The 13846-nt window shown below is 35.2% G+C and overlaps 1 protein-coding gene across 1 annotated transcript in view; it reads left to right on the plus strand.

Annotated features, from left to right (window-relative positions):
* Positions 1-13846, plus strand: part of LOC107104530 (gamma-aminobutyric acid receptor subunit beta-2-like) — a 56348-nt gene that overhangs the window by 25944 nt on the left and 16558 nt on the right. The window contains exon 5 of the mRNA XM_015404543.1: positions 6755-6837. Coding sequence (XP_015260029.1) covers positions 6755-6837 — 83 coding nt within the window. The remainder of the gene's footprint in view (positions 1-6754; positions 6838-13846) is intronic.

Genomic DNA, 13846 nt, shown 5'->3' on the forward strand with positions numbered 1-13846 from the left:
TATACATACTGTATATGTATATATGAGTTATACTGAATTCCAAACATATGCATGTTAAACTGGAATATAGTTTTACATACTAAAATGTATTTTTTTTTTTTTTGTTTTGAATCATTTTTTTGATGATGATTGATAGGTCTAAGTTTTACTTTGATAAAGTATACAATAAAAACCTAAGCTTTTATGTTGATGCACTCTGAAGCAGCAAACATGTTCTAAACAACAATTGTAAACTTAATTTTTTTACATAACAAAAATCAAACGTTTCGACAGGAAAAGTTTTGCACTTTAAAAGTGATACAAAAAAGGAAGGGTTATAAGATTTTGATATGGCTATGGAGAATGGTCTGCAAAGTAGAACATATCAATTGACAACAGAAGTCAACAGGTAATGAGAAGACTGATAATGTAAAGGCAACAGTAGCTCAAATAACCAGTGTATTTAGAACATCCATCCATCCATCCATCCATCCATCCATCCATCCATCCATCCATCCATCCATCCATCCATCCATCCATCCATCCATCCATCCAAATAATTGGGGAATTTCCTGGCAGATATAATGCAACATTACAAAAAACACTCTTATATCTCAAAATGGTTTCAAGTTCATTATACTTCATTTGGCCTTCGTCCACCAGATCATAATCTTCGAGAGCTAATTTGGATTGTAGTGAAATATGTTTGAGAGGCCATACAAGCCATAAATCACACTGCCACTTTCATATACATATAATTTAACTCTAATTTACATGTATTTATCTCTTACATAGACATATGTCTATGTGAGACATACAACAGATATCGAACCTGGAAACCACACAGAGTACCTAATAAGGTTGCCAGTGTGTCTGTTTGTTACAAAGTCTCCAACTTGTGTTTGTAAACATGCAATCTATTTTTTTCTTAATACACATTTTGTGCAGAGGGTCTATATTAAATCACTTGCTGAGCTGAATGTTTATTAAGGTTTATGATAGAAAATGAGTGCACGCACAGAGGCAAAATCAAGACATTTAAATGGTGCACTTATTAGCAATTAAGGATAAAAACTACAATAATCAAGGTTCAGCCAATTAGGTTTTTCCAGTAAAAATGTCAAACAGCAATATTTTCCCTGATAACTTCCACCCTTATGTTTTCATGACAGGCTGTGGGTGGGAAGCAGCTGGCAGTGGGGGCTGACTGTGCTCTAAATGCTGTCATTACCTTAAATATCAAATGATGCATCACTGGAAGTTGGCAAATAGTGTGTTTCTGAAAGGAATTGCCATGGTAATAGTCTTCAGATCCTACACGGTAAATGTCATCTGAAAAGAACATTTCAGTATCAAAAAAAGGATAAGCAATTTCACAGTTCCTTTAAGTGTTGCACTTTCTGATTTGCTCTTTTCTCTTCTTGTATTTGTATGTTATTTAATTAAACAGTTTAATTTGTGAATTTCTGAGCTCTGCATAAATAAGATAACACAATAACCAAACAATTCTTTTTAATTATTTGTTATTTTTTTACTTTTCCATGTAGTATTAATATTAATGTTGTGCATGAGTGTTAATTTTGTATTAAAGATTAAAAGTAAGAATGACAAAAATAAAAACAGGTTTTATTTAGTCACAAATATTTTTTTGTGTTTTCTTTACTAATCTGATGTAATATAATACTCCTAAATGTTTTATTTTTATCAGCTGTAATCAAGACATTTTGATAATTAAGAGAAAAGAAGCTGGAAAATGTTGATTTGTGAGAAATAAACTTACATAGTTTTTCACTTTGAGAGTTAAGGTATTGACATAATTTTTTCTTATTTTAATTATTTTTTCTTTAATATGGATGTGTAGCATGGTTCTACATTTATTTTTTTCACAAATTTGTTTAAAAAAAAATTGTGATTATTAAACCGTGAACATTTGTTATAGATTAATAAGCCTCAAGAAGGGATTGTGGCGTAAAAACTCTGCCAAGTCTGTGAACAAGTCATTATGATTTGCTGCTGTGATTAGATCAAAGAAACATTACTACATAACTGTTTTAAAAGAAAACATGTATACAATTCTATTCAAAATTTTATCCAGTGGCTGTTTTAGCTAAAACAAGCTAAAAAATAAGCATGCAAAATGAGTTTTAGGCATGAAACCATCTATTTTTAGATTTATTTTAAACTTATACAATTGATAATTATGTTAAAGAGACTGATAAATGTATTGTGACGCTTTTACAGGGCTTTCTAGGTTGATATTGAGTTTATTTATTTTTTTATCAATTATTAGAGAATGATAGACAAAGGCCTATTTTATGAAACCAAGTTAAGGTATTAAATTGTGATTTACTGAATGTCCCGGTCTATTTAAACCTCAAATTGTTTTCATAAATGCTGTAACACTTAAGTAACCCCATATGGGTACACAACCATGCATACACTGATACCTAAGAACAATTTTTAGAGAAGCCAATTAACCTAACAGAGAATATGCAAACTCCAAGCAGAAAAATCCTGCGCCTAAAATCAAACCCAGAACCTTCTTCCTGCAAGGCAACAGTGCTACCCACTGTTCCACCGTGCAGCCCCCTCCTTTCATTATCTAATTTCTTATTGCTCCTTTAAGCCTAATACATGTACTATTTTGTGAACTTCATGTATTTTAGTCAATGATTCTCTTGTTATATCAAAGGTTTTATTTGCTTAGAAACTAGATTTTTCCTTGTTTTCTGGGAACCACACCTGTCACTTGGATTATGGGTATGTTGACATGGTTAGCTTAATTTTCTGAACTGCTGCCATGCATTAAAAAGCCGTAACGAGTAACAAATGCTGCTTTGTGCCATTTAACAAAATGAGCAAACTTGAAATAGAGGTAAAGTCAGCTCCGTATATAGTGAGCAAATTGACATCCAGTGATCCTCAGATTCACAGAAAGAAACAATACTCCATTTAAACATGTGTTTACTTTTTATGGAACTCTACCTGAGGCTATTGAACTGAGTTCTACACCACTGGCTTCATTTTGAGACAGAGATCTAAGAGTTCTTTGTACATAACAAGCAAATTACTTCTCAGCCAAACACGTTGAAGCCAATTTGTCAGCTTCTTTCCAACAAATCGATTGTACAGAAATAAATTCTGACATAAACAGGGAACAAAAGAAAAGGAGAATTAATCTGAATACTCAGACTTGCACAGTTTTCCTCTAACATGCTATTTGAAGGGTAAAAAAGTTTACAATATGAAACAGCAGGTTAACATGTGAGGTCTTTCCATTGCACTTTTACAGTATTTCCTAGGCACAGTATACCAGTATACCACAGAATATTGATAATCAAATAGTAATCCTTAGAAATATTCTTCAATAGTTTTATTATTTTTGTAATGTTTCCCTTCTAATAGACTTGCTTAGTTTCTGTTGAATACTATATAATATGTCTCATCAACAATAAAAAAGTTTAAAAAAGACAATTTATAGATTCAGTTTTCATAATTTGATTGAGTTCAGTATTTGGTATTTTTGCCTGTTATATTACTCATGTCAAGCGTTGTGTCAAACGGTTACATAACTATAATTATTTTCAGTTTAGAATTTTACATTATGTATATACTTGGGCAATATGTGATTCTTTTTGTAGATATTTGTATATTTTCTTGCTTCAAGCAACCAAATGTAAACAGTGTGTATTAAGAAATTACAAAAGCTGTTCAAATGCCAGGTCATTGCAGTGTAAAAAATATGTACAAATAACAATGGCATAAAAAAATAACTTCAGAACATTTTCCATCTTTAATGTGACCTAAAACCTGTGCAATCAAAATACAAACTGACACCTTTAAAATAGAAGATATCAAATAGAAACTTAAATAACATGGTCACATAAATGTGCACACCTTTAAATAAAATACTCAGTTGCAGGCAGCATCTTTTTCTCTTACTACAGCACTCTGTGTTTTTGGGTAGGAACCTATCAGTGTGGCACATCTTAAAGTGGCCTGTTTGCCCACCTCCCGATGGAAAAACACTCCAAATCAGACAGATTGTAAGGGCATCTTCTGTACACTGCCTTCTTCAAATCACCCCTCAGATGTTTGACGGAATTCAGGTCACTTGCTGTGCTGTTCAAAAGCCTCAATTTTATTCCGGTGTGTTGTGCTAAAGGATGAAGTTATTTTTCATCTTCAGCTTTCTAACAGAAGGACAAGGTTTTGTGCTAACACTGACTAGTATTTGGAACTGTTCTTTCTCTGACTAAGGCCCCACTTCCAGCTGATGTAACAGACCCAAAACATTATACTGCTACCACCATGCTTCACTGTCGGTATGGTGTGAGTATGTTCTTTTGGTGATAAGCAGTGCTGTATTTTTCCTAAACATAACTTTTGTAATGTCCAAAAGATTCAACCAGAGTTTTATCAGACCATAACACATTTCCCCATGTGTTTGGGAGCTGTCAGGTGTCTTTTTGCAGAATTAAGCTGGGCTTTCATGTTTTTCTTTGCAAGATAAAGCTTCCAACTTGCCATCCTACCCCATAGCCTAGGCCTATGAAGATGACAGTAGACTGTTCTCACATGTTGTACAGCCAGTACTTGCCATAAATCCCTGCAGCTCCTTCACTGTGGCTGTCGACCTCTTGGCAACCTCCGTTACTGGTTTACCTCTCATCTTATTGTCAGTTTTGGACAGTGGTCCTGTCTGTAAAATCAGTTTTGTGCCATATTTTCTCCACTTTATGATGGTCGTTACTGTGTTCCATTGTGTTAGGATTATTCTTTATTGGTGTGTATTACTTATCTGTTAGCCAGATTAGAAGGTGGGGATCCTTCCTTCACATGGTGTATCACATTATGTGCGCAGAGGCCATCTAATGAAGACAGTATTTTTGTCTGTACAACAAACGCTGGATAATGATACATCCTAGAGCCAGACTGATAAAGGAGAGCTATCTGTAATCCTGAGGCGTAGAGGCAAGAGGCACAAAGGTCAGGGCATGGATGGCGTGTCAGTTTCTGACACGAACAGCTAAGCATCCACCTGATGCAACACATAGACTTATGAGGTATAAGAAGCAGGAGATGACCTTGTTCGGGACTCATATTCCGGATGCCATCACGTGCTGACGACTTGAGCCCACAACTGTGGGGACTCCAAAATTTCTTTGTCCTGTAACAATCTGAACTGGAATAAACTCTTTTAATTTTTACTCATGTTTTTAGTCATTTTTATATAGTTTTACCAAGTTTTGAGTTAATAACAAATTAAATTAAGTAGCTTGCTCACAGGAAAAGAACAGAAGGGAAGTTTCCGAGGTGTAATCTCCTCTAGGGTGACAATGGTATATATAAATATATATATATATATATATATATATATATATTTATTTATTTTATTATTTTTTTTTTTTTTTAACACAGGTCCTGTCTGGCAATGTGTCAATAACAATAATTATCTTGATGCCAAAAAGCGAGCCCAACAGATTTTGTTTTCACAAGTGGAGCAGTATGCTATCACCATCGTGATTTATGCATATGGATAGCTTTATTATAATAATGCAGGGAATATTAAAGATTTTATGGACACTTCAATGTAAGTAGAACAGGAAAGGAAAAACAGGAAAAAGGAAAATATTAAAAAAAGAAGAGATAAAGGGGAGATAACAATAAATCAGCTTCAGTCTGCTTCATCACCTGCAAAGAGATGTAAAAAGAACAGCACAACCAACGGATATAGTATAAGAGATACAATAAAGTAAAACCTTGATACTATCGCTTTCAGACAAATCAAAAGTAATTTCAGGATTACTGCTGAGATCAGTCATGAATATAATTAGTTACACTATATCTGTAAATTACAGCTGTAACATTGTCAACAAATTTGTGTTTTTAACTATAACTATAACTATAGAAAAATCACTGATTTACTTTAATACATAATCAATAGCTTTCATTGGAACTAGTAAAATTTTGTTGCTGGCATAAATAAAATAGGTATAATAATAATAATAAAAAACACTAAAGCAAAAAAGTAATAAACAGTTACAAAAATGTCTCAGTATAAGTAGAAAATATAGTAGAACTTTAAATTACACTTCAAAGGTAGGTACAGTATGTATAAGGTGTTAAGCCATTATGTTTTAAAATATGAAGAGAGGGTTGCAAGAGACAAAAATACAATCACTGATATTTCTGGTTTACAGCAATACCACAGAGTTTGATTCCTGATCTCACTTTGATCTAAGCTGGGGCAAACAGAGGATTATCCTGTGAAACTGGGACAGAGATCAGCTGTGAATCTATTATTCCTAGTTTACTCTCCACCATCACCATTGGTGCAGCAGCTCAAAAGTTCTAGCTTTACTTTTTTTTATGTTTTCATTCATATAGATTCTACATGTTAATCAGAAGCCTTTTTCAAAATACATTACTCTTTGTTAAATGAGAATGAACTAAGTTCTTTGTCAGCATTCAAACCAGATAGCCATAAATTGGAATATAAACAAGATCTTATACATTTTGTTTCAAGCCTTACATTTTGAATTTCATTACTTGCAATATATCGTGTGAAACTACTATACATCTAATTGTAAAAACAGAGATGTTTTTCATTGGCTCCACAAAGCTACTCAGATGCTCTTGCAGTTTTGTGTAGTTTACCTGAAGAGATTAATGATTGATACAGTTACTTTATAGTGCTGTACCCTTTTTAATCCTCCTAAAATAAAATCCTTGCAAAAAGTTGATTCCTTCTCTTATGTTTTATATTTTTCAGGATTACTACTACAGCTGCTTGTATGATGGACCTACGGAGGTATCCTCTGGATGAGCAAAACTGCACACTTGAGATAGAGAGTTGTAAGTATGTATTTACTATTTTTCAAATTAGTGATGGTATTGAAGTGATGGATGTATACCAAATATAAGTATACACTTTAGATTTTACTCACTATATAGTACCACTTTACACAACTGTATATTTAGATTTAAATTACATATTATTTAGCTAACAAAATATGACCAGATTTTATAAAAGATATCTGAGAAGATTCTCTGTCATCCAGAGAATCTTCTCTGCTATGGTCAAGCTTAAAAAGTTCAGTTTAGGCAACACATTAAGAGGTGAAACAAGACATTTCGCCTCTTATCGAAGAGGCTTCCTCAGTTCTAACTGATGATGGGGAGCACTGAGATTACTGTACTGTAAATGTAACAAAGAATTTCGGGAAAACAAAAGGTGGCTCTGATTCCTCTTACTGGATTAACCCAGTAGAGGGGATCAGAGCCCAATTCAAGCTCAAACATTTATTTTTGTATCTACCGCACATTATAAAAGAATGCTTTAATTATTCAAATTTTTGTGGGACATTGATGTGAAACATTTAAAGTAATGCATTGTCTAAGTTTAAAAAAAAAAAATCTTAAAATGTTGTAAATTATTGATTTTATTTCTAACAAAAATAGATTAAGACTTATGAGAAAAGCTGAGTCATTTGATATGGAACTTAACCTAGATTCAGTTATTTCCCCTTTGCACTCATGCAAAAGGGAAGATAACCCACATTCAGTTATTTCCCTTTCTCCCTAATGAGCAGGGCAATAAAGAATTTGATGAGTGAAAAGGCCCTAAGAGCTACTGCTATAACGTATTTAGTAATTTGCTGGGAACATGCAGATGTCTTTGCTGACTTTATTGTTTATGGTCATGAGAGGAATGCGCTTGCTAAATTCCATTGTACTGGATACTCATGCAGTATTGGATACCTTAATACACTAAAATTGGGCTCATCATTTTCCATGATATGAAGGACACGTTAACAACTCTACCAAGGTCTTAGATCCAAGTCAACTAGAAACTATTTCAATTTTCATTATTGTACCTTTATTATCACATAGAATTCCTCATTTTGTTTTCATCTATTCAAAAGTTGGTGCTTGAAAACTGAGTATCTTACAAACCAATGGGACAAAGCTGACAGCGCAAAAGTAGCTCATATTTATTGCCTTACCATGTTACCTACCATCACAGGCCAACCTGAAACGTAAGTGAGCTGTGTTCCTAGAAACCAACCGCCCTTATGTGGTTCATACTGTGCTTTCATTGTGTATTTGTCGTCAAGTATATCAAGACTGATTAAACTAGTAAAATGTGTAATTTTAAAGTCAGCATTGTAATTATGAGACCAAAGAATGCCTTTGCCAGGAAGGACTATATTGGGAACATCAGAGGGAGCTCAGCTAACCTAATGATAAATTCAGCATTCATTTCACATATAGAAACAACTAAAGGGTAACATACTTAACCTTGCAAATGGGCTGGAGGGCCTGCAGCTGAGCCTGCTGTACAAAGAGAAGTAGAGCGTTAAGGAAAAACACAAGGTTCTTGAGTTTTTGTTAACCAAAGATCACAACCCAGGAAATTAAAAATCATAAGGTTTAATAAACTTTTTATTTTAAGAATATGCAAAAAGGTAACAAGTCTTACAAAGGTTGTACTATAGTATGTTTTTAGAAGTCTGGCGAAAAATCTTTTTTTTTTTTACTGTTAAAACCTTTAAGTGCTTTTACAAACCAATTCTATTCTCGCATCCGGGAGCACTAGATAACCCTTTGCACATTTTTTTCCACCTCCTCTCTTCAAAAGTCCCATATAATGCAGAATTTAGATTAAATACTTTTTCTAATAATCATATGTGTCCTCAACGGTACGTATGATGTTCACAAAATGAAAAATGAAAATGCCTCTCTTCCCCTCTTAACTAATGTGTGCTAAAATCAGTCAAGCTACGGCCTTTATCTAATATGTTATTCATTGCTACTAGATGTTAATATTATGAACTCTGACTGGTTTCCATGTTTGCGGGTTATTGGGGCGTTCGTTTGGCAGGTAAAGGCGTGGAAAGCCAAAAAACCTCATCCAGCGGAGGGCTGAATAAGGGTATTTTCGGTTCATGCTGTCTGCCTAATCTTGGAGAAATGTTCCTGTAAAAATGACAAGAAATGTTATGTGGGCTACATTGTTAATATCTATATATTTTCAAATGTGGCATAATATGGAACCTTTAATCGATTATCGATTTTAGAGAGAAATAAAAGGTTTAAGGTCCATGGTAAATTTACTTTGTACCAGAAAACAATTGCCTATTAAATTTGAATTCCCCGTGCTAGTGTGCAGCTTAGATGCACTTGAAACTATTTGTTTGAACAAATCACGTTTTTAAACCATGGCCCTCAAGGCACACTGCCCTACATATTTTTTTTTTTCATGTTTCACTGCTTTGATATACCTCATTCCATTGATTGCAGTTCAGCGAAAGCCTGTTAGTCAGCAGTTAGTTAAAATCAGGTTTGCTGAGTCCAGGAAACATCTTAAACATGTAGAGCAGTGTATCCTTAGGGCAGGATTAAAAAACACTGCCTGTTAGTAAGCAGCAGCGAGGGCATGGGCAAATATGTACTGCAGTAGCTCCTTGCCATGTGAGGGGTGGGAAATGCTAAAAAGTTTTGGTGGGTTTTAAAAAGGGTTGCAACAATTATTCAATAATCAATGACACTAATGTTGAAAAAAAAAAGTCATTTTCATTGTTAAAAGTGTCATCTAAAAACAGTGTAAATGATGCAGCATCTCCTAATAATAATTTCCATGACAGTTTATATCACATGCAGTTTATTAAGTACAGTAGCTGCAGAAGTCAGTATAGCATCAGTTCCCCACTGAGCAATAAGCCACCTATCATGTGATCTGCCGTGGCTGCAAGCAACAATGCTGAACCCAAAGTATCAAAGGTTAAGAAAGCTGTAATAACTTCTTCTATCTTCGACATAGCCGTCAGCTAAGTGTGTGATTAAGCTTCTCATCACTAGAGAGGCTGCCTTCCAATAGAGATAGTGCAGGTCAACAATGAGTTGGAGTTAAAGAGTTATAATTCAGTCAGATGTAATGTAACTGTTGATGTTTAACTTGTTTAACCTGTTCAAACTTGTTTAACGTGTTTCATGTGTTACAGGGGATAAATGGTTTAGAGTAAAGTAAAGCTACATAACTGAATAGTTCTCTAACTTAATGGTCTAACTGGAGCAATGGAGGGTAGATTTGGACATGAATTAAATAGAACAAGCCTCACGAAAGAGAACAAGCCACACTGCAGAACATGTTGATACACTAACACTTGTATGCTGCCGTTTAAAGACCTTGTAAATATGAGGCATTGTTTAAAAAGTTAGAAAGATTTTATCTTTAAAAAATGTAGGATCTTCATTTGATGTTTCTACAGCATCTTCAATTGGTTCCTCCATATTCAGACACATAGTGATTACCAGTTTGTTGCATACAGTACTCCAAAAGCAAATTTAATTAACACACTCGGGAACACATTAGAGTCAGTTTGGGAGGAACATTTAGAACAAAATAAGGTCATCCTATTTCAGAAGAGGTTATGAACAGAGGGTTGCTGGAATGTCCTGACATTTTTGAATGTGTTGTCCTTTGATAATATGTAAAAAACTAGAAATGTAATGACACATTTAGCTAATGAGAAAATATAATATACAATTTTGGGATTGTAGCATCTGGATAATGCTTTGCGAGATTGGCTTCTCTTTGAGGAATATTATTGTGAAGTTTTAATATCCAACATAGCACAAACAAAACTCCACATTTTCAGTTTTAATTCCGCATTAATTTTCCATCATTTGTCCTCTTATTTGTCTAGGATTTGGTGGTAACCTTTCAATTTCTCCAACAGTCAATTTGGCAAAATAATTTGTGATCTAGGACAAAACATAAACGTACATGAGCTTTAGTTTTTATTTTACTGTACATCAATTGAAAGGTAACACATAAATTTACATGTTGTTCAATATAAAGTTTAAACAACTATGCAAAGACACACTCATTCACACTGGAAATTTAATGTAGCCAATCTATCTAATATATTTTTAGACTGTGGGAAAAAGCCAGAATACCCAGGCTTACCCAGACCTTGCTGCCTTTGATATACTGTCATAGTATGCATTTATAGCCAAAAAGAATATAGTTTGTAGTTTATTACAACCTGGAACGACTCACACAGATACAATAACAGCTTTGTCAAATGTAACTGAGTCATGTAGGGAAGGGACTGAAGCAGTTATATCTAGAAATTTGAAAAATTCCAACTATTAGGCATGGGCTGCACAAAGGATGTCTTAATGGAAGAATTGCAGGACATAATTGCTGAAAGGAAACCATGAGAAAGTCCTTTCTGCAGTTTGCTAGAAGCCATGTTGTGACGCAGCAAACATATGGAAGAGAGTGCTTTGATTAGATAAGATCAAAATTAAACTTTTTGGCCAAAATATAAAACACAACATGTAGTGGTGAACTAACACTGCACATCACTCTGAACACAGCATGCCCACTGTGAAATAAGGTGGTGCCAGAATAATACTCTGGGGATACTTCTCTTCAGCAGAGACAGGGAAGATGGTCAGGGCTTATGAGAAGATGGATGGAGCCAAATGCACTGTTATCTGGAAGAAAACCCGGTTTGGCGTCTGCTAAAGACTTGAGACTGGGGCCACCTTCCAATAGGACACCTTCTAGGAGGACAACGACCCCAGACATAAAGCCAAAGCTGAAATGGAACAGCTTGAAATGAAAATATGTTCATGAGTTGAAATGACCCAGTCAAAGTCCGACACTTAACCCAATCAAAAATCAGTGGAAAGATCTGACCCCATATGAGGTCTTGAGATTATATATGGGGGTCGCCAAATCCTTTTGGAAGAATATAAATACACGCAAAATTAATGTAGCTTTCAACGGGACATTAGAAGGACAGCGAGTGATTGGTTTCCAACAGACATTTTATTACTCAAAGCTAGTTACTGTCTGCCCTATCTAGGCTTCTCCTATCTCTCTCTCTCGCCAGTCTGCTGTCAGCAGCTGTCGGAAGCTGCTGGAAGTGTTCACAGTGACTCCAAAAAAGTTAAAAAAACAAACCATTGGATGTTGTTTTCAAAGTTTGAAGACATTTCGCCTCCCATCCCGAAATCTTTCTCAGTTCAAAATGTCTGGAGTAGCATTGAGGTTTAGGATCATAAAGTGGCCAATACAAAAGCCTTTTTATGGTTTGAAAAACATGCAAATTCAACCCAAAAACAGGTTCACCCCTTAGTAATGGGGAGTCAGTGAGGTCGTTGTTGGCCTGCAAAACCCAATACTGGCCCATGCCTCTGAAAGGGGAGCCGTTAGGGTTTTTGTTTGCCTGGCTGACCAGGCGAGATGTTTTGGTCTCCTGCGTGGCAATGAGGATTGAGATGATATTATGAAGGAATCTATCTCTGCATTGTAGGTTTTTGAGAGCTGAAACCTGAGACCACCCCCTCTGTTTAAGGTTGTTTTTTCTCTCCTAACATAAATAGCTTCTTTCACACTCTTCTTTGTCCAAAATGTAAACATTCTGGTTTTCAAAGACAACCCTCGCAGTGACAAAAATTCAACTTAAAAATTTGTGTACTTAAATAATTTAAAACAGAGATTGGTTTACTGCTGCATCTTTTTTTTTTCAAAATTCATTGTATCAACATATATATATGAGACTCTGATCGTGCGTGAAAGATTCTGGTCAGCAAAGCAACATGTTTTTGGAGTGGGGGGTTGGCAAAGAAAAAAAGTGACATGGAAGGGTTGTATATCCATGTGCACAGATGGAGCTATAGCTATTCAATTCAATTCAGTTGATTTATATAGCGCCAAATTCACAACACATGTCATCTCAAGGCACTTTACAGTTCAACCAGATCATGCAGGGGGGTGGAAAAGATTTGAGGGCCTGCACTCTGGAAGTAGCCCCCCATGTAAAATTTCTGCACTGGTTGCTCAAGCCAGAGCTTTGTGATGTTCTTCAAACATCTGTTAAGATAGTTAATTTCAGTGAATTCCAGCAAAGCAGACCTCTTGCCACACTGTCATGAAATGGGATCAGACCATAAGGCACTTCTCTTTCATACAGAGGTCAGGTTGCTACCTCATGGTAAGCCTTTAACAAGGCTCTTTGAACTGTGTGAGGATTTCTGCATATTAGTATTTCCCTTGCTGACTGTCTGACAGACCTAATGTTGGTTGGGAGCCTTGTGTATTTAGCCAACATCTTTTACAAACTAAACAGCTTAAACTTGTCCCTACAATGTTCAAACAAAACTGTGCTTATTCTTTCTGAAAAGGTCACAGCATCTAAGAGAAAGCTGTAGTGGTTGGCTGAGGCTATTTGCTTATCACCTCAGGAGCATCCTTGAAAGTTTCAGTAAGTATTTCCTGAAATATGACACAGCGGAAAATTACGATTGGATACACCAGCCTTTCACCTCCTTCACTGCGCATCTCCTGTCATTAGAGCTGCAGGATGGCCTGCTCGATCGCTCCTCTGATCCACCATTACAAGTTGCTTTCTCCACATCAACCCTGTAAGGTTCTGGTTGTCAGTAGCAACAGAGTACACAGCCCAGTCAAAAGCTGCAACTAATCTACTTTTTCCATTTGAGTCCACATATTTGTGCCAATAGACGTTTTCTTTTTGACATAATGTGAAAAACAAAAACAGATCACGACTCCTCAGAGTTGAGAGGGATCTCCATGTGGCCGTTTCTAACATAAAGCCAAGACTACAGCTGCTCTGTTCAAACAAGCAGGCCCAGCCGTCACAGTAAATAGCTTCAGAAAACATCTATGCATCTGCTTTTGACCAGGAATGATTTTTTTTTTTCATATTTAATTCTTTATTTATTTTATTCACTCTATGTATTATTTAATAATACATAGTAATAATACTTTACTTAATAATCATTTAAATTGGTATAGTCAATGTTGTGCCAGTTCATAATTTAA

This window comes from Cyprinodon variegatus, unplaced genomic scaffold (genome assembly GCF_000732505.1).
Source record: "Cyprinodon variegatus isolate N-32 unplaced genomic scaffold, C_variegatus-1.0 Scaffold36, whole genome shotgun sequence".
NCBI lineage: Eukaryota > Metazoa > Chordata > Actinopteri > Cyprinodontiformes > Cyprinodontidae > Cyprinodon > Cyprinodon variegatus.